Here is a 27,993-nt window from a genome sequence, read left to right as displayed (position 1 = left end):
TAGCTGGGCATGGCGACGCTTCCGTGGTCCCAGCTAACTCGGGAGGCTGAGGCGGGAGGATCGCTTGAGCCTGGGAGGTTGAGGCTGCAGTGAGCCATGATCACGCCACTGCACTCCAGCCTGAGCAACAGAGACCTTGTCTCAAAAGCAAAACAAAACAAAAAACCTCTGTGGGGAGGATCTCTCCGAGAAGACACAGAAGAAACTGCTAAACGTGTTGCCTCCCAAGTAGGCACTTTTACCACTGCCATGTACATTTACTATCTTTTCAAAAACATTGAAAAAGACATCTTGGCAGGGCCAGCTCAAGCCTCCTGTTTACCCAGGCCTGCCAAGTGATAACCCGTTCCCATGGAGCCCCAGGCTGCACGTTTTTCTTGTTGGAAGGTGACGAGCCTGAACGTTTCATTACCACCCCTGGGGGGAGATGCACACGATTAAAAATGAAGCTGAATAATGGGTACAGGTTTTCTTTTTTGGATGAAAATGTTCCAGGATTATGGTGAGTGCATAACTAAGTATACTAAAAACTATTGAATCGTACATTTTAAGCGGGTGAATTTTATGGCCTCTTAATTATACCTAATTTTTTTTAATGTGAAGCTGAAACTCAGGAATGGGCACCTTTACTCTTGGCCAAAGCTGGGTAACAGTCCCTTTGTGGCACAAAAAAAATTTGTGATGAACGTGTTCCTGACACGCCCAAACGTGTGCCGGGAGTAGGGTTTGAGTGTGGTGAGAAAGCCAGCGAAGTTTAAAAATAAATGAGTAGGAGAGTGAGCAGGTTGGGGCTGGTACCCTGAGCTGTCATGAAAACTGAACACAGAGATTAAGCCAAATAAGAGCATGGGAGCTGTCACTTTCTCCTTCTTTATCTTAGGGACCTTTGGTGAGTGTAATCCATCCAACTCTTGAGCTCATGGACGTGTGTGTGCAGCATCCCTCTCTACTTTTATTCTATTTTTGGGGTCTTTTTACTTTCCATTCTTCTCCCTAATTATAAACACCTCCTCTGATATCTTTGCAGCTGCAGTTTTGAAATACTGTTGTGAAGATATGCATGTATTTTAAATGTATATAAATTATACTACATAAAAGCTATCATTCTATTTGTTTTTCCTCGCTTGGCACTGTTCTCAAGATCTACACAAAACGATTAGCCATTCTATCTGGTTTACCCTTCTGTAAATTGCTTGTTCAATCCTTGCCCACCTTTCCACTGGGCTACTCTGGTTGATTTCCAGGAGTTTCTTGTATTCTAGATAATTTCCGGTTTAAATGTTGCAAATATTTTATCCTAGCCAACTAAGCTTTTTAAGATTTGTACAATTTTCCTTAATTTTTATGACAAAATCCTATTAACATGTTTACTCCATTTATAATATTGCCCTATTTTTAATCAATTGTTTTGAGAGTTACAAGTACTTCCATGTGTATTTCCTAAGATTATGTTCTATTACACATACTAGAGTTAATTACCAACTTAAGTAAGTTTAACATGGATACAATAATTTTCTCTCCATTGGCTGTTCCTCCACTGTAGAGGTAGTTTTCCTCTTGCAATAAGCACTCTGTGGGGAGGCACTTTAAGGTTATGCAGGTACTTACTCTTCGTCAAAAATTCTCTCTAGATTTAGCATCCATTGATGGTTCTTGCTTGATCCGATCTCATGATGGTTACGAAGTGATAAAATCCATAAATTTTTCACCTTATGGTTTGCATTTTAAGAAGTCTTAATACAAACTTCCCTAGTCCCAAGATACTCCCCATTGCCCTCATGTTTATAGTAAAAAAAAAAAAAAAAAAAAGGTAAAAAATGCTTTACTCTCAAGCAATTTTTCTGTACTAGCGTGAGGTAAAGATCCAAATCCACTTTTCTCTCCGAAGTGTAGTTTGGTCAGCACTACCTGCTTACCTATCCTTTCCCTAGTAATTTTTGAAGCCACTTTAAAAAAAATCAATATCTAATTCCCATAGTAGGTGAGCTAGATTCTGAGCTATCTATTCTGATCTTTCTGTTACTGCATCTATTATTTACTAGTATGGCTTAGGGTGCAACTTATCTGTTGAATTCCTTCTTGGCAGTGTTTTTAGAATTCTTTGAAATTCAGTATTTCCAAATGAATATACTTTAGGATGTTTTTGCAATCTCCCACCAAGGCCTGCCGTAATACTACATGTAATTATATTAAAGTCAGAGGTTAATTTGGAGAAAACTGACATTTTCCTAACATTATGACAGACTGTCCAATAATGTAATTTATATTATTTAAGTTTTGAAAGAAAATGACTTTCGAGTTTCCCGGGCTTTTCCCACTACACTAACTTCCTACAAAAATCTTTAGTATGGCCGGGCACGGTGGCTCACCCCTGTAGTTCCAGCACTTTGAGAGGCCAAGGAGGGGAGATCACCTGTGGTCGGGAGTTGAGACCAGCCTGACCAACATGGGGAAACCCCGTCTCTACTAAAAATACAGTTAGCTGGGCATGCTGGCGCATGCCTGTAATCATAGCTACTCGGGAGGCTGAGGCAGGAGAATTGCTTGGACCCGGGAAGCCAAGGTTGCAGAGAGCTGAGATCGCGCCATTGCACTCCAACCTGGGCAACGAGAGCAAAACTCCGTCTCAAAAAAGAGGTTTTTGGCCGGGCATAGTGTCTTACACCTGTAATATCAGCACTTTAGGAGGCCAAGGTAGGAGGAGCACTTGCATCCAGGTGTTGGAGACCAGCCTGGACAAAATTGTGAGACCCCATCTCTAAAAAATAAAAACAAAACATTCCGGCATGGTGGTGCACACCTGTAGTCCCCATTGCTTGGGAGGCTGAGGTAGGAGGATCACTTGAGCCAGGGAGGTTGATGCTGCAGTGAGCTGTGATATGGTGTCATTGCATTCACCCTGGGCAACAGAACAAGACCCTGTCTCTAAATGAATGAATGAAAGAATGGCTGAGTGCAGTAGCTTACATCTGTAATCCTAGCACTTTTGGAGGCCGAGGCAGGCGGATCCCTTGAGGTCAGGAGTTGGAAACCAGTCTTGCCAACATTGTGAAACCCTGTCTCTACCAAAAATACAAAAATTAGCCAGGTGTGGTGGCAGGCGCCTGTAATCCCAGCTACTCAGGAGGCTGAGGAGGGAGAATCTCTCGAACCTGGGAGGCAGAGGTTGCAGTGAACTGAGATTGCACCACTGCACTCCAGCCTGGGCGAAAGAGTTAGACTCCGTCTCAAGAATAAAACAACAAAAAAATCCCATTGTTAGATTCCTAAGACAGGTTTAAAATCATAATTATGTATTAAATGTTGTCAAATCTGCCAAGTCCAGCTAATTTTGTATCAGACAGCACAGAAATTAGCAATGGGACTTGACTCAGATTTTGTCCCTACTTTCTGATCTACCAACATCAAGTTGTGAACTGAACAAAACAATGGATTGGAATGGCAGTACAGACTGGGCTTTTAAAAGTGGGCAAGTCGGCCAGAAGTGTAAGTATTTATTTACTTCACCTATAGGTCTCTGCATCGTATACAGTAAGGTCTGTTGAATGTGACTTTGGCAATCTGAAGTCACTCTGCTGAATTGACTTACCGTTAGAAAATGCCTTCTTCAGCACAGATCTGTGACAAATTCACTTGCTGAGGAAATGCAACCCCATATCTGGAATATGGCTAAGTGGATTCATTTAGATCAAACAACCAAAAACAGACAAAAATAAAAACAAGGTATACCTTTTCCTTATATATCACAATTAACTTTTAAAAATAGCAAATTTTTGGAAGAGAATCACATGAATAGTTAAAAATGTTATAAACAGTTCGAAAAGAATCAATTGTATACATTGTTGAAAGTTGTTCATATTTTATTTTCTAATTGCAGTAGTTTGTATCTGATTTCTTTACATCATTCCATATGATGGGAAAGGACACCTCTAAGTCAGTTAGTACTTATTAGCTGTCATGAATCTATAGTAAAAGGGATCACTGAAGATTTAAGAATAAAATATTATCAGAGGTATCAATATTAGTAACTATAATCTTTCTCTAAAGAAATATAGAGCAGTTGGTATTTTGTAAAATATCTTCAAGCAAATGAGAGGCTTCATCTGTTAGTCTTATATCGAATTAAATGAGCTTGGTAGCAATTTTAAATACTCTGTTGACATGAATGTACAAATATACATTCTACGTGTTCCTTCTATTGTACGAATCAAAGACTGCACGCAAAAGAAATGGGAAATACAGAATATAGAAGACATGCATCCTCTATCTTACATAGTACTGGATATCAAGTGAAAAGAGGCAGACACTGCTCTAAGTACATTACATGTATAAACATCTAAATTATCAATCCTCCCAATAACTCTGCATGACAGGTACTGTTTTCACCATCCCCATCTTAGAGGTGAAGAACCTGAAGCTGAGACAAGCAGGAGAATGTGCCAGTGGTCACCTGCAGGTAGAGGGCCAAGGAAGGGTGGGGGCAAAGTCCCTTTGACCCCAGGATCCATGCTCTCCCCTCTCCAGTACATTGCCTCACAAGTACCTAGCAACTTTGAGGGCTGGGAGGGTGGAATAAGAGAGGACAAAGTCCAATACATCCTCCAAATTGCTCAGTTCACTCTATACCTGAGAGTCTAGTGTCTTTTCACATTTTGCTCTTTTCTGAATAGGAAGAAAAAAAGCAAAGATAAAAAGGATGGTAGTTTAGGGTAAACCAAAAACACAAAGCAGTGTGCAAAAGTTTATGGGAGTCCAAAGAGGATAAATAAAACTTACCCTTACCAAGTAGAATAAAAATAAGCATTTCACACCAATACAAATCATTTTCATCTTTACGACAGTCAGGTAACATTAAAAAAACCTCGCTTTCATTCTGACACTTTAACTGTTAATCCAGTCAATTCCGGTTGTTGTTAAGTCTGTATACAATACAAGTAAAAGTATAAATCTAGCTATTTTACTCAAAACATGCTTTTACCTATTTGATTACTCAGAGTTACTCTGAAATCAATAACGACAGCAGTTTATACCTATGAAAGATGTTACTGAACATCATAATCTAATATTTACATTAGATGAGATTAAGTTAAATTACAAGTCACAAAGAGTTTGTAAGCAAACATTTATAGCCATGATTCCACAGATGTGGTGAGTAAACCAACAGCCATTCCTCAATAAAATACAAGAATTTCCATCATGCATAGTTTACAGGCTCGGTAAGAAGCGGTCTCTTTAGGGGCTAGATGCTTAATGTTCAACAAAAAATGAAATCTTGGCATTTTTTTTTTTTTTTTACACAAATGTTTGGTTTGGTTATTCAGCCGCATTAGTGATAAAACATATTCATATTCTAACTGCAAGTGGAATAAACATTGCATCAAAAATGCAACCCCATCAAAATCATTAGTAATAACTATTACTCCCTCTTAGCAGTAAGAACCATTATTCTTGGATTTCAAATGTTTTATTTTCTTTCTGTGCATAGCTTATAGCACTGTATTATAGGAATCAGTGTATAAGCAAAAAAATGAAAAATAAAACTGCTTGAAGACCATTTCCATTATTTATGATTAAATCAATGAAACTATACAATTTCCACATTAAATACAAATTAGAAGAATTCCTCCAAGTAGTATTGCATATAAGCTACAACTTTACCCCAACTATTTTAATCACTATGATTCGAGATTTACCTCAGCAAGAATAATCATCAGCCAATATATGAACTGGGGTTATAGCTGAATTTTTAGAAACTCTCCAGACAAACCACATGTGTTAGAGGAGGTAAGTAGAAAAACTAATGTTTGAGCTGTGCTATTTCTACCAGGAACTATATCAAATATGCCAAGTTCAAACATTCTTAGTAAAATAATACGAAAGGATCTATACATACTGTAAATTTAGCAAAAACACTTTTATGTACAGAAGCCTAAATATCTTAGGAGGTTTAGAATACCGATGAAGACAATTGTTAATTCTTCAAGGCTGGTTTCTTATGAGGATGAGGATTAAAAACCAGCCCTTAGTCTCAGATGCATTCCACCTAGATGTGTTCAGGAACTCCACAGAATAAGAAATATAAACCATGAATATGTACTCTTAATTTCTATTCCTCAACTTAATGTTCTATAGTACCTCAGATCTTTAAATCCAGAGTTTGGTGTACACTTAGGAAATTACAGTAAGAGCAGATTAGAGAAGATTTGTTTGTTTTCCTTTTGAAGCCATGTGAAGGTTTATTGCCCTGTGTATTTTCATCACTGAAAAGTTCCCCGGTGACTAATAAAATAAAAGTGTCACAAGCTACATGATGGATCTCTTCTTTTAATGTTGCATACAATTTCAGTTTGGCTAGTGAGGGTTAACTAGATCAGCCCTAGTTTCATTATATTAGAGTTGACCACTAAAAACTAAATAAGGACGTTACCAGTAAAGCTAGCTCCCAATACAAGCAAAAAACAAAAACAGAAAACAAAACCAAAACCATTCACATAATAAAATATATCCTTAACACAAAATAAGGGTATAACATATTCTGCAGCACGACATTTTATTTCTCAGCTGTAGCTTTTCCATTCAGAAATTGGAGACCATCTTTTCATTGAGTTGTTATTCCCTCCTCTTCCCTTAGTTTAGGGATATGTTGAAAAAGGCTTTTCAACAAGTTTTTTTTTTTTTACAAGTTGCTAATAAAATTTATATATATCTTAAGTGTTTATAAAGCACTCAAAATTGTAGCTTACTTACATGTACATGACTTCTGAAAATAAAAATCACACTTCTAACATAATCTTTCTGCTCTGTAAAAATATTCTACATACATGCATATGATCAAAACAATCTTTTCATGTTTGGCGTATTTCTTACACATAGTAAAAGAAAAGTCAACAATTATATCAGTACTTCCACTGTTACGATAACTGAGTGCCACCTAGTGTTCAATTTCTGCAACTACTAAGCTTACAAATTCAAAACTGCTATTAAAACCCAGGTTCTGAAACTGCATTTTGGAAATACTTTTTTTTTATGTTTATGGTGGCAAAATACGAGACTATGAAAAGAACGCATATCAAAATCAGTATAAAAATAGCCACAGGCTACTTAAATATGACAAACAGACTTAATTTTTTTTTTCTTCAAATGCAGAGTTCTGCCTCCCTCAAATTTTATCAAAATCTCAAGGGAATATCTAGGTAATTGGAATATACACAATGACTCTATACAATCAAGAGGCCGGGGCTTAATCGTATTCTGTGAGGACAAGACAAATGATTTCTTCAAAACACCCATTCTCTTATTGGAAGCGGTAGGAAAAGCAGCAATGCATTTTTTTTTTTTGTAATTAGTAGACATGGTCTTCTACCCATAAGCTCCATTACATTAAAAGAACAAAGTGGGCTTAACATCTCACTTAAGATAATTCAGCGTTATCAGTTTTTTAAAAAACAAGAAATACCTTAGAAACAAATCAGTCTGCTTTAACAAATTGCATTCATGCTAATGAAATTTTAATCGTCTTTGTCATGGTCGAAATCCAAATTGTAGGACAATCTTCAGAAAAGATGGAATGTAAAATGTTGAGTTCAACTTAGATCTGGAAGGAAAAAGAACATCAGATGAAAGGAAGAAGAATTCTTACATTCCAACAGTCTACTCCATATATAAGAGAGACTTTCACCTCCTTAGGCTACCTGAGAAACAAATACAGTTTGAAGAAGAAATTTCTATACTTCTGGCCTGCTATTAGTAAATCGTTATGATCTCCTTTGTAATGTTACATGTTATGCAAAATATTCTTAATAAAGTTTACTGTCTCCTTCCTTTCCTTTAATGCTAGTAATTTGAGATTTTTGTATCTTGTGGATGGGAGGAGACACGGGAAGCATGATACGATCCCTTCAAGAACAGGACCAGTGTGATACTGACCTAATTCTCCTGAGTCAATCTGGCTACAGTTAAAACATCTATAAACCACCTGGAGAAATGTCTCAAAGAAGTAGGGTTCTCAGGTGACAGAGTCAACTTTTACAAAATGTTCAAGCGAACTCTTTAATAATCACTGTCTTTACTGTCTCTTTTCCAGCCAGCCAGCTGGATCTAGTTCTGAGGAGGTGTTGGCCCAGATCCAGAAATTTTTACTGAGAAAATCTTGACCATGCCTAGATTCTCAACCCATTATCTTGGTGCATGCGGCTTTATATTCATGCATGTTCTCTGGTTAGGTTCCTTAATTTTTTTTTTTTTTTAAAGAGGCCTTCTACCCCTGCTCAGATGTCAAAATGTTTGGGTTGGCACTTAATCCACATATCAGCTGCAAGTTCTTACCAAAAATAGAATTGTTAATTCTATTGTCAAAATATTAGTAACAGTTTAGTCAGAAGACTCCTCTTGGCTCAGGGTCTCCAAAATTAAGAAAATAACAGAACAATATGTTTATTTCTCACTTCCTATTTTTGTGCATGTGTTAAAATGTCTATATAACATTAGTAATTTAACTCATAGTGTGAGTATTCTTGGTCAGGAACAACTGCTCTAGGTATTCTGAAATTCCATCTTTGCATCAAATTTAACGTTATTATGTTATTTATCCGGCTATGTTGCCCAGGCTGGTCTTGAGCTCCTGGGCTTAGGTGATCCTCCCATCAGCCTTCTGAGTAGATGGGACTACAGGTGCATACCACCACATCTGACTTATTATTGTTTTTGGGTTGAAATACACAGGTGGTTTCTGAACTACATTTTAGTTAAAGAGGTTTGAAAAGAGCCCAAAACAGATTTAAGAGTAACACCCCAATCACTAAATAAATTTATACTGCCAAAAGAATAAGTTTGAATTTCATTCAAATACAGTAACAGCAGAAGTGCAGTAAAGCATTTACACTTATGGGCATTACTACTTTATTATTAGGATAGACAATCCATTTTCCTCAAAATAAACATACCAACTGCCCAAGAGTTTGCCAACAGTACACATCCAACAGCTAAAAATACCATAATTGGCAATAGGCTTCCATTTTGACAAGGCTTTCAGTGTATGTTGTAATTCCAATCTTCATATCAAGCTGATTCAAACAAGATTCTTTCAACACACTAATATTTCAATTAAAAAGGCATGTTCCTTTGATAAGATCTATTTTTCAACTGTCTACTACATTTTTTAATAGCTATCTCTTTAGAGACTCATAATTAAACAAATCATGATTAGAGTGGCTGGCGTCAATACTGCCAATGCAAACACTACCTTTTCAGGAAGAGAAACTGAAGAGGGTTGTAAGAATTCTCAAAATAGGGCCAGGCATGGTGGCTCACGCCTGTAATCCCAGCACTTTGGGAGGCCGAGGAAGGCAGATCTCCTGAGGGCAGGAGTTCGAGACCAGTCTGGCCAACATGGTGAAACCTCATCTCTACTAAAAATACAAAAATTAGTCAGGTGTGGTGGCACGCGCCTGTAGTCCCAGTTATTCGGGAGGCTGAGGCAGGAGAATCGCTTGAACCCAGAAGGCAGAGGTTGCAGTGAGCTGAGATTGCACCACTGCACTCCAGCCTGGGTGACAGAATGAAACTCCGTCTCAAAAAAAGAAAAAAAAGAATTCTCAAAATATAAACAGTTTGACGAGGTGTCTTCTACATAATACTATCTAATTCAGACAATTCTCAAAATATACCCTTATTTAAGTGTCCCATGTTCTTAAAATTAATGGATGTTAGGGGAAAGTTGGTTTCTCCATGGATAATAACAAAAATTGGAAAACACAAGGTACATCTACTTACATCATCAATATCTTCATCATCATCTCCGATGTCATCGAACTGAATTTCATCATCATCTCCAGGACCAAATGTATCAGTTTCATTGATTTTAGCTAAGGACACAGTAAGAAATACACTGATAAGTCAGCACTGTAATTTAATCAAAGTTTCATCATAAGAAAAGCATTCCTAACTTTTATATAACACAATTACTATGAAGAATATTTTATGAAACATAATTCCCTGCAGTGTCACTGCTATGTCAAGATGGGAGTATTTGTGTTACCATTTTCTTTTATTTGCAAAGGTATTTTTAGTAAGGAAGGCTCTAATTACACTAATTCTGAAGCTATTATAACTTCCAGGGATACTTCTCAATAGGTTTGAGCACATGGTAACAACGTATTTCCTTAAGAATAGCTGGTTCACTAATCATCAGATAGACTCATCAATCAGAAAGATCTGATCAAATCATGATTATCCCTAAAGAAATGAAAATGAACCAGGAAGCGCTAGTCCTATTCCTAGATACATTAACATTTATTAGATCAGAAATGCTAAGTAGTTTCAGCAGGACTTTCATGTTTAAGTAAAATTAATACTTTCGTGCTTAAGTAAAACATAATAAAATTAAGTTTTTTCATAATAAGATACAACAGAGGCAAAAATAGTAACTGCCAAGTGAAAATGCAGGCCTACAAAATAGTATGTCAAGTACATTTCCCGTTTGATGAGGTTATAAGGGACTTATTTTTAGGTTTTCTGCATTAAGAATTCATTACTTTTGTATTTGGAAGGGTGAAAACCAAGAATGCTGCTGTTAAAAAATCCTATGGGATACTGTTATACAATGACAAAATGGAAATAGAACTTTTTACCCCATCTCTACTAAAAACACAAAATTAGCTGGGCATGGTGGTGCACGCCTGTAATTCCAGCTGCTTCGGAGGCTGAGAATCGCTTGAACCGGGGAGGCAGAGGTTGCAGTGAGCCAAGATTGCACCACTGCACTCCAGCCTGGGCAACAGAGTGAGACTCCATTTCAAAACAAACAAACAAACAAACAAAATCAGTAATGGTACCTAATTATGTGCCCTTGCTTCATGTTTTTGTTTTTAATTTTTTTTTCAGACAAGGTCTTGCTTTGTCACTCAGGCTCGAGTATAGTGGCATGATCACAGGTCACTGCATCCTCGAACTCCTGGACTCAAGCAGTCCTCCCGTCTTGGCCTCCCAAGTAGCTGAGACTTACAGGCATGTGCCACCATGCCTGGCTGACGTGCACTTCATGTTTAACCCATATGAGCACTGACAGTCTCTCGAGGAAGGAATTTTAAAATAGATACTATAACAAAATTATTCCTTTAGTTAGCATTATGTGGAACTCCAAAGCTTACAGAATATAACTCCTCACTATATTTATTAGGAACAGAATTCCAGTAATTTCTTTCTTAAAATATCTAGTATTATGAAGCATAGGCAGGCATACTTAAAACTAAAAATGTAAGCACTAAAGTAAATAAGCAAAATCCACAGTTCCTTCACCTAAACAGCAACAGATAACCTAAATACCATATGACAAGTTAATATAGTAACTTAGACATTACCATGCTCTGGAAGCTCGCCGTATGCTTTCAGACTTCTAGCTTCGTCTGCATTGTATTTTAAAATTACATCAGCTTTGTTATCCTTAAATAGAGACAAATAACTTTAAAAACTGATGACGAATTATCAGTTATTTCATAAATTCTCATACTGAACAAACAATCAAATCTCACCATTTTATTATAAATCTCCTTTTAAATTTTAAAGCTTTCTCATACCCTCTGAAAAAGATCCTTGGGTTTAACCCAGGAGGAAGTTTATGTACATGGCTGAATGATTATTAACAGGCTTGGGAAATATATTTAAAGATCTCACTTTAATAAGAGCAGAACTGTGAAGACCCCATATTTTAGATTATTTAATATTACCCTTTGATTAGAAGTCTTTTGAAGTATAAAAGGTCCCTGGGACAATAATTTGCAGGGTGATCAAACACTGCAATTCCAAAACTGAGACTGAACTGAGACTGGTATAATGACCTAAGCAAATTATACCTTTCTGCATTATCTGTGCTTCTTTGGCTATGTATCAATCACAATCTCCTGTAGAGCTTTTGTATCTTCTGAAGATAGATTAGCAAATGTGAAGAGAAGCCCAAGATTTAGTATTGTGAGAAGTTCTTTGCTATTTCTGATGCAAAAGTCCCATTGAGAAATACTGTCTTAGAATGTTCTACTTTCCTATTTGAAAATAATTTAACTCAGTTAAGGGAGAAAATTGGTTGCTTCAACTTCAAGGACAGTGTGATTCAGATCAGTACTTCTTAAAATGTAAAGTGTATAGAAGCCCATGGAGATCTTATTAAAATGCATGCTCTGACTGAAGAGTCAAAGAATGTGTATTTCTAACAAGCTTCCAGAAGATGCTATTGAGCCAAAGACCACCCCGTAAGTGGGAGGGGCACAGAAGGATCACGAAAAATTTCAAATCAGAAGTTGGTCCTGGCTGTCACTTTACAGTTAAAATGTTACTCATTTCGGACCCTTGGTGTCCTTATCTATCGAACAGGAAATTACTTATTCTTCCTATTCCTGGGGTTATTGTTAGATCATAAGAAAAAAAATGGACATTAAAATGGTATGAATTTAAAGCAAGCTTTCTCACCTCAGCGCTACGGATTATGGTGAGGTGGACTGTTCTCTGTTATGGGATGCTGTCCTGTGACCACCTCAGCCTCTATTTACTACACGCTAGCAGCACTGCACCCATCCCCCAGTTGTGACAACCAGAAGTCTCCAGACACTGCCAATGTCCCCTGGAGGGCAAAATTGCCCACGGTTGAGAAACAATGGTTTAAAGTGAAGATTTAAATTATTTATTCTGGATTTAAAAAAAAAAAAAATCAAAGCATACTCAAGGCTATACAAATAGAGACAGTATCACACAGGGATGATTTCTAATAGGTGGATGTCAAATGGATTTCACAGACCCACAATGAGTCTACAGAGTCAAGGGTTACGATCATGAAAGGCAATCACCATTTTCTTTCTTTCCCAAGTGCTCCTCTATATTTATAGCACATACCTATGTCATGATGTGTATTATAATTACTTGTGTGCTTAATTCTCTCCACTACCAGGCTATGAGCCTTTTGTGGGATGGGCACTTAACTCATTCAGCTGTATCCCCTAGAATAATGGCTCCCAGATTTCGATTTAAACATAATCCCTGGGATACCTAGCACAATGCCTAAAACGAAACTGGCTCTTAAGAAATGGCTCATCAAATTCAAGCCAGTAAAATATGAAAAATTTACATGTAATTTTTACCTGGTAGTCTCGGAGACCGACCAATATAATGTCCGAGGTATTTATCCAAACCTACAAAAGAAAAGTTACTGCCCGTCATATTTCAAATAACGAAGAATCAAGAAATTCCAGAGTAACAATCAATTAGTTTAGAAATTAAGAGATTTTAGGCCGGGAGTGGTGGCTCACGCCTGTAATCCCAGGACTCTGGGAGGCCAAGGTGGGCGGATCACCTGAGGTCAGGAGTTCGAGACCAGCCTGGCCAACATGGCAAAAACCCGTCTCTACTAAAAACTACAAAAATTAGCTGGGCGTGGTGGCAGGCGCCTTTAATCCCAGCTACTCGGGAAGCTGAGGCTGGAGAATCGCTTGAACCCGGGAGACAAGAGGTTGCAGTGAGCCAAGACTGCACCACTGCATTCCAGCCTGGGCTGGAATGAGTGAGACTCCGTCTCAAAAAAATAAACGTCTTTAAAAGAAAAAAAAAAAAAAGAAATTAAGAGATTTTAGTTTGGGCTGGCTCACACCTATAATCCCAGCACTTTGGGAGGCTGAGTCTGGCGGATCACTTGAGGTCAGGAGTTCAAGACCAGCCTGGCCAAAACGGTAAAACCTTGTCTTTACTAAAAATACAAAAATTAGCCAGGCGTGGTGGTGCATGCCTATAATCCCAGCTACTCAGGAGACTGAGGCCAGAGAAACACTTGAACCTGGGAGGCGGAGGTTGCACTGAGCCAAGATTGTGCCACTGTACTTCAGCCTGGATGACAGAGTGAGACTCTGTCTCCCAAAAAAAAGAAAGACAGAAAAAGAAAAAAATATTTTAGTTTGGGAACAGAAGGATTAACATATCAAATTTAAAAAAATAAATACAAAATCAGAGTTGGGACTTTTAGTCAACCTGATTAATAAATCTGCCTGAATAACTACTGTGATGGTGAATTAATCATTACTTTCCAAGGCAGTCCATTCACGATGACATTCAGGAAATGCAACATTAATACAATGCTTACGTAATATAACTCATATTCAAATTTTCTTAATGTACACTTCACAGCTATATGTCCAATTCCTAAACCAGAATCCAAACAAGGGCCACCTACTACATTTAACTGTCAGGTCTCTTTAAGTCTCCTTGAAACTAGAATAGTACCCCAACTTTTTTTTTTTCTTTTAAACTTTCATGACAGTAACATTTCATTAAGAGCTGGGCCTATAATCCCAGCATTTTGGGAGGCCAAGGCGGGCTGACTGCTTGAGCTCAGGAGTTCGAAACCAGCCTAAGCAACATGGAGAAACCCCATCTCTACAAAAAATACAGAAAATTAGCCAGGTATGGTGGAACAGGCCTGTAGTCCCTGCTACATGGGAGGCTGAAGTGGGAGGATCACTTGAACCAGGGAGGGTGAAGCTACAGTAAGCCCAGATCATGCCACTACACTACAGGCTGGGTGATAGAGTAAGACCCTGTGTCAAAAAAAAAAGACAAGGAAAAAAAAAGCTGGGCCTTTTGTTTCTGCAGAATGTCTCTCAATTTGGACTTTTTGGGCAGGAATATAACGTAAGTGATACAAATGATTCTTTAGCATTAGAACCTGTATAAAATTACCATTACAGACCTTGTTATTTGCCTTATAGGTAAATCACTGTTTACCTAGGTAAGTCTTTCGGGAATTTCCAAGAATGAAGTCCATGGACAGTTAAAAACTGTTAGAGGGATTTTCCCCCTTAACCAATTTTATATTAAAGTAAAACAAATTACACCTACCTTTTTTCTCAATTTTCCTCTGATGTGACATAACCTCTTTACACCATCAAAACACATTGCTTCTAGCCGTCCATTTCCCAACATTTTGATTACCTGAGCATACTCTAGCGGGGAGAAAGGAAAAGGGTATGGAATATTGTTCAACTTTTGATAACAGCAACTTAAAGTCCACATAAAACTGTCCAGAGAATAAAGTTGCACCAGTTGGGAATAAATATATATATTAAAAATATAAATAAACATAAGGGAGTGATAAATATCAAGTTAGTTAATGGCAGAGCTAGAACCAAGACTCTATAATGCCATTTCTTTCTTTCTTTTTTTTCCTGAGCTCAGGTCAAGTGTAGAAACCTTCACAGTTACAAAGGTCAGTAGTAAAACCTTTACATCATTGCCCAGAAATGATTAGGCTTTCATGGACATACATACGCACCCCCTCACCCCCAATCTCATTCATTCCTACAACTGTTACCTTTATAAACACATGTGGGTGCACATACACATACCAGACATGTGCCCTTATTGTTTTACATTGTTTTATAGTTTTGCTTCTCAGAACTGTAGAGATCATGCATCAGGTAGACTAGAAAACCTTCTGAAGTTCAGATTTGGCTAGTTGCATCATTGATCCACTTCAGTAAAAGCAGATCTCAGAGAATGTAATGCATTTCTATAACATAATGTCTCTGCTATTAGACATGTTTTAATTATCAACTCATTCTGAATAAGTAGATTGACTACCCCACTTTTAGCTCTCCTTTACCTCAGTACCTTTAGGTGCAATTCTCATATAATTTTTAGTTCATTTAGCAAACAAAAACAAACTTCAAACAATGTCTTTTTTGAATTAGAATATGACTAACCCCCAGAGAGGATGTCCATTAATTTGTAAATATACTGAGACTTCACTTTGAAAGGCTCAATAGTGGGGTTGACTTGTGGAAGTTAATTACTCAGACTACAGTGAGCCCAGCACCCACCTACCACCTCAACATGGTTGGTCAACTCAAAGGCAGCCTTTCTTCCGAAGTGAGAGAAGTTGTAGTAATAAAACAGTGTCTGCCCAAGTCAAGTCAGCTGCTATTTTAGAGGCAAGGATGACCAAGGCTAAGAAACAAAAGGATTTTTAGCCAGAAAACGTATCTTGTGTTTACTGGTTTATATGTATGGCACAATAAATTCACCCAAAGTTCTATTAAAAGCTAAAAGTACTGGAAATTATTGGAATGCCTGAGAAAATATGAATTTGGAGTATATACTAGATATTATACCAATGTCGAATTACCTGAGTGATAATTCTCTTCTAGTTATATAAGAAAATATACTTGCTCTCAGGAGATACATGATCAAGTAAAGGAAAAGTAACATGATGTCTCTAATTTCAAAAGGTCCTCAAGAAATCCTACATATGGGGCCGGGTACGGTGGCTCATGCCTGTAATCCCAGCACTTTGGGAGACAGGCGGATCATGAGGTCAGGAGATCAAGACCATCCTAACACAGTGAAACCCCGTCTTTAGTAAAAATACAAAAAAAAATAGCTGGGCATGGCGGCGGGCGCCTGTAGTCCCAGCTACTCAGGAGGCTGAGGCAGGAGAATGGCATGAACCCAGGAGGCGGAGCTTGTAGTGAGCCAAGATCACGCCACCGCACTCCAGCCTGGGTGACAGAGCGAGACTCCATCTCAAAAAAACAAAAAAAGGAATCCTACATATATAGGTACATATATATTTCTTTATATGTGTATGTACGTATGAGGGATTTAAGGGAGTTTGTTGCACTAATACTGCAACTTTCTGTAGGTTTGAAATGACTTGAAATAAAAGTAACAGGAAAGGGCAAACGATCCAGTTAGGGTTTATTTGACTAGTGCTATGTATCCTGCTCTGGCACTTACAAAATTCTTCAGTCTAATAAGGTCAGTTAAATGTTCAGTTTCATTTTATTGTAGTTTATGAAGTTACATGCCAATGGCACTGGAGAATGGAGAGGTCTATAAGGGCCTCAGGCTCATCCTTCAAATGTCCATGGTCTACTCAACATATTATGCACATAATTCACTATCAAAAATGCTAATCATAGAACTGTCAACTAAATCATAGAACTGTCAACCATAGCTTTTGAGGCTCAATTCCCTCTGAACTATACGACACATTCTTAGTTCCCAATACTTTGGGAGGTCATGGTGGGAGAATCACTTGAGCCCAGGAGTTCGAGAACAGCCTGGGCGACATATGAACACCTCATCTCTATTAAAAAAAAAAAAAAATTTGAAAGGCTCAAAATTTGAAAGGCTCAAAAAAAAAAAATTGAAAAAAAATTTTTTTTTTTTTTGAGACGGAGTCTCCCTCTGTCACCCAGGCTGGAGTGCAGTGGTGCGATCTTGGCTCACTGCAACCTCCGCCTCCCAGGTTCAAACAATTCTCCTGCCTCGCAATCCTGAGTAGCTGGGATTATAGGCGCGCACCACCACGCCCAGTTAATTTTTGTATTTTTAGTAGAGACGGGGGTTTCATCATGTTGATCAGGCTGGTCTCGAACTCCTGACCTCGTGATCTGCCCGCCTCAACCTCCCAAAGTGCTGGGATTACAGGTGTGAGCCACCACGCCCAGCCTAAAAAAATGTTTTAAATTAGCCAGACATGGTGGTATGTGCCTGTAGTTCCAAATACTCAGGAGGCTGAATGAAAGCACTGCTTCGGCCCAGGAGGTCATGGCTGCAGTGAGCTGTAATCGTGCCACCGCACCTCACCCTGGGCAACGGGCAAGACCTTGTCTCAAAAAAGTCAAGTCCCCAGCTAAAAAAGAAAGGATGTTATTTTAAAAAGCATAATTTATGAAAACACTTACCCTGACCATCCTCTTTGAATACCAGTTCTCTTTTTTCAGATTCATTCTCATTCTTACCTCTGCGTCTATTTTTACCTCCTTTACCTGATGGTTTAAAAAAAAGGATGTAAATGACATTAATTATCCGTAAAACATATGAAATAAAATGAAATTAAGGCTTATAAAACCATTTTTTAAAAGATCACTTAAATTTTAAAATTCACCTATTTCAGCTACTCAAATCATATTAAATTTACAATCTCCAATCCCAACATTAACACATTATCACCTCCCTACCCTTCTTGGAATTTCCTTTGGGGATTTTTCTGACATAAAATACACATAAATAGCAGATATTATATTAAAAAATACAGAAAAACATTTCACTTTGGCATCCATCCTTTTGAAATAAAAATGCAATTCTATATATATTCTTCTAAGCGGAAATCTTGGATGCCTTCTAAAGCCAGGCCCTATGCAAGGAACCCGATACTTTGAAAATTAAGTGAAGATAGTGTCTGGACAGAGAACTATGGTTTTCAAACTTTTAGTAGCAGAGGACCATAAACATTGAAATCTCACTGGGTGCAGTGGTGTGCGCCTAGGGTCTCAGCTACTCAGGAGGCTCAGGTGGGAGGATCACTTGAGCAAGCCCAGGAGGTTCCAGGCCAGCCTGGGCAACATAGCGAGACACTGTCTCTTAAAAAATATCCGTTCGGTACCCAATTTTTTTTATAATGCTGGTCCCTACTCAACATCCCTGTTTCTATTATATAACCCCAGTGAGCATGCTCTTAACCACTATGCAGTAATTCTGCCCATTTACTTGTCACAATCACCCCATGAGGTCACAACATTCATTTATTCCCAGTTTACCCATGAGTTCCCTGAAGCTCAGAGAAGTGCAGTAACTCGCCTGGCTTCAGTGAGTGAATCAGCTCACTGATGACAGTCAGTAAGCTGGGGTGACCAGAGTCAGAATGTTTTTTTTGTCCCTAGCCCCCACATTAGGTTACCTCTCCACAGCATTTTGCTCCCATTCCAGAAAGGAAACCACATTGGCAGCCATTTCCAAAAGGCAGGAAAAAGGCTGTAAGTGGTAATGACACTAAGAGACTCATGGGAAGAGCCTGGAAGCAGCAAAAAGTTCATAACCCAAATGGAATCATTAATGTGCACCTGATCACTGCAAAGACAGACATCTAACTTCTTGAATCAAGTCCACTTACTCTCTCCTGGGGCAGTCTCACATTGCTCTGTGCTACTTTAGGGGGGCCTCTACAATTTCCTGACCCGCTCAGAGTCCCTAGAATTCAGTATGAGGCATTCTTAGGGAACATTGAAACTAATTTCCTAGAAAAAGTATGAAGCCATTAATCATGCCAGATCTGCAACACAGAGTGCAAGCTCCTTTAGGGCAAGATCATACCTGCTCTGTTTACTGAGTTATATACCTGAGTTCACTAATTCTTCAAATGAATTGGTCAAGAATAGTCCATACGTTCCTAACGGAGTGGTGAGTTAAAAATCATAGGCAGTAACTTCTTCAAAGTGTGGGAGCACTATACCCTAAATGCTTATGAGTGGGCCAAATGATACCCCTTTTCCTGATTTGAGGATGGGTTTCCAAGAATTTCTAGAATAAGTTGATATGAATCAATCCAAAGCAAAAGTCACTTAACACATAGTATGTGGCAAATTTTACCCGTACTTGTGTAACCACAGCTTATATTCACAGGGCTTCTGGATTTTCTAATGAAGAAAAACAGAACAATAAATGACTTTATTTCTACATTAGTAAAACCCATCTCAAAAAATTCAGGGGACATGAAAAGTACCATTCCTCTAAGTAAGATAACTAAGAACTGATTGGTTTCAAGACAGTACAGGAATGATAAACACCAAACTCAGCCTGGTGATTACCTCCAAAAAGAGAGTAAAAGGTGATTAGGGCTTTACCTCAATTTGTGTTGTAATTCTTAAATTCAGGGTTCCCAGGTCCATTATGTTAGCTGTATTTTTTGTATGCCTCAAATGTTATTTAAGAAAAGATTCATTATTTGTCAACTTACCAGAATTAACCATACCCTGATCATTCCCCTGTGTATTTTACTGCCATGTAATGGGATGTTCTTTAAATTCTCTGTTGAATGAATGAGACTAGGTCTGAGTGTACAACAATTAAAGTGACATCAACATTCTTTAAACCAGAGTTGTTTTGGAGAAATTCCCAGAGAGGCTCTTTCTTAAGACATGAGGCTAGGGAACTAGATGTGATTTAGTGTAGAAGCCCTATCCCCTTGGAACCAAAGCAGAACCTATTATTCACCTAAGGGTGGAGTTGACAGGAGGAAGGTGACTTAAACCAACAAATATTTATTGAGCATCTACTAAGTGTCAAGTGCTAGCAATCCAATGTGATTAAGACAGATACTATTCCCTATTCCTGCCTTTTAGAGCTTACAGCCTGGTGGAAGAATTGGAAATCTTATTACTAGAAATAAAGGCGAGAATAAGATGGAAGTGATCCCCTTACCATCTCTTCTTACCATGTACGGAAGAAAACCTAAGACTTAAAAAATTTTTTGTTTATAACTCCATCTTTTCCAAAATAATGAGCAGTGAAAATCCTTGCTACAAAAAGTTTGATCTCCGAGGGCAGCAAGGTGGAGAGCCCCCGAGAGGACTGCACCAACTTGTGCGCAGAACACCTCGACCAAGGACCCTAAAGGATAAAGTAATAAGCGACAGCTACAAAGAGGAAATGTGGTAGAATCCCTGGAGCCAGTTGTCAAGTAGAAAAGAGAGCAGAAGTAGGCCTGTGTCAGGGGAAGATTTCCTAAGAATGAATAATCAAAGGAGACTACTTATGGACTATGAAGTATGCTCCTCTCCTGTAGGAAAATACAATGTTTTCCCTATATTTACTTGCACAATTTTCTTCAACAAGTTATAAGGCTATTAAAAATGACAGGAACACTGTAAATCTATAAAAGTAATTTATTTAGGAGTGTTATGCCTTTTTTTTTTTTTAAGATTAGGTCTTCCGTTTTGGAAATTCCAAATAAAGTTATCCTCAAGTCTGATCATTTGTGAACCCTTAGCCTCAGAATGGAGGAAACTTAAATTAGGTCTTTATTCTCACAACGTATGCATGATCTGAAGCAAAAGTAGAAAACCTGGCTAAATATGGAATAAGTCTTCAGCAAACAAACATAAGCTATATCCTGTGAAGGGATAGAGAGAGTAAATCTCTAGAGGTGAGCCTTAGAAATGCATCAAGGTTTCACCCACTGTTCACAAGGGACAACGAGTAGCCTCAACAATACTGAACTGTGTCCATAAAGAGACCCATGCAGGAGTACCTGGTGCTCACGAACGCAGACAGCACTCTTTTAAAGTTCAGAACGACTTCCAGGGATTAACCCCTCATGCCCGGGAAGGCCAGATGGGCCTATCTACTAAGCCAAGGCCGCCCGGTGTAGGGTTCCCGCCACCAAGCCATCGAGCCGCGGTCAGCCTGGCGCGAATCAGGAGCAAAAGACTACATTTTCCCGCAAGAGGCCCTACAAAAATGGCGTCGGCTCCACCCCAATGTGGCCAAACTGGGCAACAGGAGTTTACTTCCCAGCTCCTCTCCCGAGCTCAGAGTCGCGTGTGGGGCGCCCAACCGCGGGCAGTTAGGGCGGGAAGGAAAAAGGGTCACTGCGGCCTGGGTGACCTGCAATCTACGGGCAGCAGCTGGGAGACTCGGCCGAGCAGGGCTGTGGTCGGGGGTCCGGGCGGCATTACCTTTATTCTTGGGCATGGCGGTGGCGGCGACCTCGCGGGGTCTCTGACTTCTTTCCGGGTAACGGCGACCGAGGCGGTTCCTGCTCCGAGGGGCGACACGAGGGAGCCCGCGGGACCAAGGAGGTGCTGGAGGCCAGGCAGCGTGCGCGAGAGAGGATCGCGACCGAGCTCTTCAGAGATCCGCCAGCGTCCACGCTCTGGGGCAGCAAATGGCGTCGCGACTGCTTGCGTCGCTTTTCCCCGCCTACCGTCGCCGGCTGGGCCCGCCCCCCTAGGCTTTATGGCGCAGGCGTGAGCGACTGACCCCCCCCCCCCCCCCCCGATGTTGGGGCCTAGGGAGACGCGTTCTGGGAGGGTGCGCAGCAAGCCGGAGAGAACGCGAGGGGCAGGGCCGCAAGCAGGGAAAAGGCGGAGTCAGGGAGGGCGGGGGAGAACCTCTGCGTCATAGAAAAGGGCGGTTTGAGGTGGCGCTCGCTGCTAGTTAAGGTCACACCTCTGCTGCTTTGTAGCAAACGCGCGTCTCCCGGTTTGACAAGTGGTTGACTTGTTAACCTCATGGTTAGCTCAGTTTTAAAAATATATATATTTTTATTTTTATTTTATTTTTTGAGACGGAGTCTTGCTCTGGAGTCGCCCAGGCTGGAGTGCAGTGGCGCGATCTCGGCTCACTGCAACCTCTGCCGCCCGGGTTCAAGCGATTCTCCTGCCTCAGCCTCCGGAGTAGCTGGGATTACAGGCACGTGCCACCACGCCCGGCTAATTTTTGTGTTTTTAGTAGAGACGGGGTTTCAGCATCTTGGCTAGGCTGGTCTTGAACTGCTGACCTCGTGATCTACCCGTCTCCGCCTCCCAAAGTGTTGGGATTACAGGCGTGAGCCACCGCGCCCGGCCAATATTTTAATTTTTTTATTAAGACGGAGTCTTGCTCTATCGCCCAGGCTGGAGTGCAGTGGCATGATCACGGCTCACTGCAACCGCCACCTCCCGGGCTCAAGCGATTCTCCTGCCTCAGCCTCCCGAGTAACTGGGATTACAGGCATATGCCACTATGCCCAGCTAATTCTAGTAATTTTAGTTGAGAGGGGGTTTCGCCATGTTGGCTAGTCTGGTCTTGAGCTAGTGACCTCAACTGGCACCCGCCTCGGCCTCCCAGAGTGCTGGGATTACAGGCCTGAGCCACCGCGCCCAGCCGGTTGGCTCATAACGCAACCTTTTCACTCGCCCAGCCGGGTTGGGAGCCTGATGGGAAGGGCAAGACTTTCCTGTCATCCATTACCAAAGCATAATATTTGCATGGCACTTGTTATTACTCTTTAAATTTGTCTGTCCTACCTCACTGTAAACCTTACCGGGCAGAGACCATGTCTGTTGCTTACCATTACCCCCACTTAGCTGAATGTCTGGCACATAATAGGTGTTCAATACACACAGAAAGGAAGGGAGAGGGGAGAAAAGACTTAAGTTCAATGTTAATGGGCTGAATTGTGTCCCCCCCTCCCAAAATTCGTATGTTCATGTTCTAATCCCCAGTAACTCAATGTGACTGTATTTGGACATGAGGTCTTCAAAGACGTGATTAAATTGAAATGAGGTCATTAGTGTGGACCCTTATCTGACTGGTGTCCTTACAAGAAGATATTATTAGGTCACAGGCATGAGGAAGAACACCACGTGAACAAGAAGGTAGCCATCTATAAGCCCAGGAGAGAGGCCAACCCTGTTGACGCTTGATTTTAGACTTTCAGTCTCCAGAACAATGAGAAAATAAATTTCTGTTGTTTAAGCCACTCAGTACGTGGTACTTTGTTATGACAGTCCTAGCAAACTAATACAACTGGCTAATGCTGGGCTGTACTCTACAAGCTTTATTTCTAAGTAAACTTAAACTAAGTAAACTTATTTTAAATAAATCACCTTCCCACAAACACCAGGGTTTGGACATACTTAGAAATAAAGTATCATCATCTAATATAGTGGTTCTCTTCTGGGAACATTTGGCAGTGTCAACCAGAAATGTTTCTGGTTGTCACAACTTGAGGAGGGGGACAGAGCTGATGTTGAGAAACCCAACGACAGATACACTTCTTAGAGGGCGCGGTGGCTCACGCCTGTAATCCCATCTCTGCTCAAAAATCCAAAAATTAGCCGGGCATGGTGGCAGGCGCCTATAGTCCCAGCCACTTGGGAGACCGAGGCAAGAGAATCACTTGAACCCGGGAGGTGGAGGTTGCAGTGAGCCAAGATCGCACCACTGCATTCCAGCCTGGGCAACAAGAGTGAAACTCCATCTCAAACAAACAAACAAAAAGAACAGTACTCACCACATTAGATTGTTGCAGGAATTACATTGATATAATACATTCAATAAGCAATTGTGCCTAGTACATGATAATAGTTAGATTCTAAGAGTCTTGAACTCTAAATGTTTAAAAATCAAAAGTTTCTGTCAATTACCCAGTATAAAACCTCAAAGGAGAAAAAAAAAAAAACAAAAAAACTCAGGCTTCATTTCTCTACTGTAGGATGGTTCCCCCATCTGACTGATCATCTTAATCACTTGGAAGGAAGTGAGTCGTGTGGACATCTGGGGGAAATGTGTTCTAGGTAGAGAGAACAGCAAGGGCAAAGGCCCTGAGTGGGAGCATGCTTGGCATACTCAGGAAATAGCAAGAAGCCAGGTACAGTGGCTTCCACCTGTAATCCCAGTGACTCAGGAGGCTGAGGTGGGAGGATTGAGCTTGATGCCAGGAGTTTGAGACCAGCCCGGGCAACATAGCGAGACCCACTCCCCATCTCTAAAAAAATAAACACATGAAAATAAAAAAAGCCAGGCATGGTGGTTCACATCTGTAGTCCCAGCTACTTGGGAGGCTGAGGCAGGAGGATCCCTAGAGCCCAGGAGTTTGAGGATGCGATGAGCTATGATCGTGCCACTGCATTTCAGCCTGGGCAACAGAGGGAGACCCCATGAAAGAAGGAAGGAAAGGAGGAAGAAGGGAAGGACATAAATGAAGGAAAGGAAAGAAGGAAGGAAGGAAGAAAAGAATGAAAGAAGGTCAGTGTGGCTAGAATGCATTGAACCAAGGGAAGAATTTGAAGAGATGAGATTGGAGAAATAAGGAGGCCAGATCACTTGTAGTCTTCAGTAGGTTTTTTTGTTTTTTTTTTTTTTTTGGAGATGGAGTCTTGCTCTGTCGCCCAGGGCCCAGGCTGGAGTACAGTGGCACGATCTTGGCTCACTGCAACCTCCGCCCCCTAGGTTCAAGTGATTCTTCTGCCTCAGACTTTCTAAGTAACTGGGATTACAGGTGTGCACTACCACGCCTGGCTAATTTTTGTATTTTTATAGAGATGGGGTTTCACCATGTTGGCCAGGCTGTTCTCAAACTCCTGACCTCAAGTGATCCACCTGCCTCGGCCTCCCAAAGGGATGGGATTACAGGCATGAGCCACTGCGCCCGGCCTTTCAGTAGGTTTTTAAATAGATCATTTTGGTTTCTGTGTTAAGAACAGACTGTAGGGGGCAAGGGTGGAAATGGAAACCACACAGGAGGCTACTGTAATAGTCCAAACGAAAGACAGTTGTGGCTTGGATTAGGGTATAAAGTTACTTTTTGGGATGTTGAGAATGTTCTGAAATTACATTATGATAATGGTTGTACAACTCTGTAAGTACTATACTAAAAGACATTAAATTGCGGGCATGGTGGCTCACGCCTATAATCCCAGCATTTTGGGAGGCCAAGGCTGGCGGATCGCAAGGTCAGGAGTTTGAGACCAGCTTTGCCAATATGGTGAAACCCCATCTCTACTAAAAAATACAAAAATTAGCTGGGCGTGGTGGCGTGCACCTGTAGTCCCAGTTACTTGGCTGGCTGAGGTGGGAGAATCACTGGAACCCATGAGCTGAGATCGTGCCACTGCATTCCAGGCTGGGCAAGAGTTAGATGCTGTCTCAAAAAAAAGAAAAACAAAACAAAACATTAAATTGTGCACTTTTTTTTTTTTTTGAGACAGTTTCACTCTTGTCTCCTAGGCAAGAGTGCAATGGCGCAATCTCAGCTCACTGCAACCTCTGCCTCCCAGATTCCAGAGATTCTCCTGCCTCAGCCTCATGAGTAGCTGGGATTATAGGCTCCTGCCACCATGCCCGGCTAATTTTTGTATTTTTAGTAGAGATGGGGTTTCGCCATGTTGGCCAGGCTGGTCTTGAACTCCTGACCTCAGGTGATCCACCTGCCTCGGCCTCCCAAAGTGCTGAGATGACAGGCGTGAGCCACCGTGCCTTGCCTAGATTGTACACTTTAAATGGTGAACTGTATGGCATATAAACTATGTCTCAATAAAACTGTTAAGAAAAGAAATAGGAGATGGATCAAATGACAAATAAAAGAATTGACAAATGGTACTGAGGGTTTAGCTGAGATTAGAAAATATAAATTTGCAGTGGTATCAGTTTGCATAATTATATGGTTTTCAAAACCGCCATTGCAAAATTGTAACTGAGACAATGAGATCTGACCTAACCAACTCCAACTCCATCTTGTTTCTTTTTTTTTCTTTTTCTTTTTCTTTTTTTTTTTTTTTTGAGACAGAGTCTCGCTCTGTCGCCCAGGCTGGAGTGCAGTGGCGAGATCTTGGCTCACTGCAACCTCCACCTCCCGGGTTCACGCCATTCTCCTGCCTCAGCCTCCCAAGTAGCTGGGACTACAGGCGCCCACCACCACTCCTGGCTACTTTTTTGTAGTTTTAGTAGAGACGAGGTTTCACCGTGTTAGCCAGGATAGTCTCGATTTCCTGACCTTGTGATATGCCCGCCTCAGCCTCCCAAAGTGCTGGGATTACAGGCGTGAGCCACCTTGCCCGGCCAACTCCATCTTGTTTCTAACCTCCAAGCTGTCCTTGTTCATTCCTGGGTGTAGGCTGGACTAACTTTGGGAGAAACTTAGTTTACAGTTTAAAATGAAAATGGTAACAGCCCTTTCCCAAAATGAATCTCCTTCTAGCCTGGGGACTAGACTGCCTTTGTAGGACTAACAAATTACCCAAAAGATTAGAAATTGTGGTTTAGGAGTCATGCAGCTGGGGGCTACAAGATTTGGACTCTCCCCAAATTGCTCCTGGGGACAACATTGCTATCATAAAGCCTAAGATCAGTGCTTGATATATTTTGCAGACCCTGCACTTGATGGATCAGTTGGCACCACCCAGATCAATAAACTGGCTAATATGAGCTTGTGGCCCCTCTCCAGGAACTGACTCATTGCAAGAGGACAGCTTCAGTCCCCTATGATTTCACCTCTGACCTGGCCAATCTGCACTCTTGACTCACTGCCCCCCACCCCACCCCACCCCACCAAATTATCCTTTAAAACTCTGATTCCTGAATGCACAGGGAGACTGATTGGAGTAATAATAAAACTCCAGTCTCCTGTACAGGTGGCTCTGCATGAATTACTCTTTCTCTATTGCAATTCTCCTGTCTTGATAAATTGGCTCTGTCTAGGCAGAGCAAGGTGAACCCATTGGGTGGTTACATTTCTTCCATACAATAGCTCACTGCATACAATCATTAACCAAAATGATCCAGGATTGGAGTTTTATTTTTTCTTTTTGCTCGGTAGGTGCACAATAAGGGAAAGATATAAGGAAGTTGTGGGTGCTTCTGAGAGAAGTTCAGATTATCAACTATGGGGCCATGAGGTTCAGTCTTGATAGAAAAGGAAATAAAGACTGGGGACTGTGGGGGAAAACCCTAAAGGGATAAAATTCAAATTCCTTAATATGACTTATTATGCCTTTGATGATCTGGCTCCTGCTTATCTCTTGAGCCTCACATCTTGCTTCTTCTCTTATGTTTTAAGTTCTAGTTATACAGAACTTTTAATTTTGAGAGCTTCTAATTCTGAATTTCTATACATTCTATTCTACCCTTCTCCCTTGCCCTTCTAGGTCTCAGATTAATGCTTGTTTCCTTAGAAGGTCTGCTCTAATCCCTAGGCAACCCTGCTACATATTCCTACAGCATCCTGCACTTCCTTTACCTAGCTTTTTTAGTGTGTCAATTCTATGAATTCAGGGTACATTAATATAAAGCTGCAGAAGCCTGACCATGGCCAAATACTGCTACTCTGTGTCAGTCTGTCTGAGGAGCCAGGTGTTTCTATAATCATGGTAGGCAGACTAATGAACTTCAAAGATATCCATGTCCAAATCCCTGGAATCTGTGAATATGTTATCTCACGTGGCAACAGGGAACAAAAGTTGCAGATGCAATCAATGTCGCTAATCAGTTGACCTTGAGATGGAGAGATTATCCTAGATTCCCTGCGTAGGTGAAATCTAATCACATGAGTCCTTAAAAGTGGAAGAGGCAGAAGAGGAGAGGCAGAAAGATGCATGTAGAGAGGACTTGACCCACTGTTGCTGGTTTTGAAGATGAAGGAGGCCGGGCACGGTGGCTCAAGCCTGTAATCCCAGCACTTTGGGAGGCCGAGACGGG

At 40.6% G+C, this 27,993-nt stretch overlaps 1 protein-coding gene and 2 non-coding genes across 3 annotated transcripts; all 3 read right to left on the bottom strand.

Moving 5' to 3' along the window:
- Positions 1-3,842: 3,842 nt before the first annotated feature.
- EIF1AX (eukaryotic translation initiation factor 1A X-linked) lies at positions 3,843-21,748 on the bottom strand. The gene is made up of 7 exons (XM_023198934.3): positions 21,492-21,748; positions 17,721-17,804; positions 14,872-14,975; positions 13,125-13,175; positions 11,358-11,439; positions 9,772-9,863; positions 3,843-7,594 (listed from the first exon to the last, which is right to left on the bottom strand). The coding sequence occupies exons 1-7, from the start codon at positions 21,505-21,507 to the stop codon at positions 7,589-7,591; spliced, it is 435 nt and encodes a 144-aa protein (XP_023054702.1). The 5' UTR covers positions 21,508-21,748; the 3' UTR covers positions 3,843-7,588.
- Positions 15,199-15,268, bottom strand: LOC111531734. Its single transcript, XR_002728374.1, has one exon. It is a non-coding gene; the product is annotated as a small nucleolar RNA U2-30 (small nucleolar RNA).
- On the bottom strand, positions 15,422-15,501 carry LOC111531735. The gene has a single exon (XR_002728375.1). It is a non-coding gene; the product is annotated as a small nucleolar RNA U2-19 (small nucleolar RNA).
- Positions 21,749-27,993: the final 6,245 nt, after the last annotated feature.

This window comes from Piliocolobus tephrosceles, chromosome Y (genome assembly GCF_002776525.5).
Source record: "Piliocolobus tephrosceles isolate RC106 chromosome Y, ASM277652v3, whole genome shotgun sequence".
NCBI lineage: Eukaryota > Metazoa > Chordata > Mammalia > Primates > Cercopithecidae > Piliocolobus > Piliocolobus tephrosceles.
This window is presented reverse-complemented; position numbering and strand designations above follow the sequence as displayed.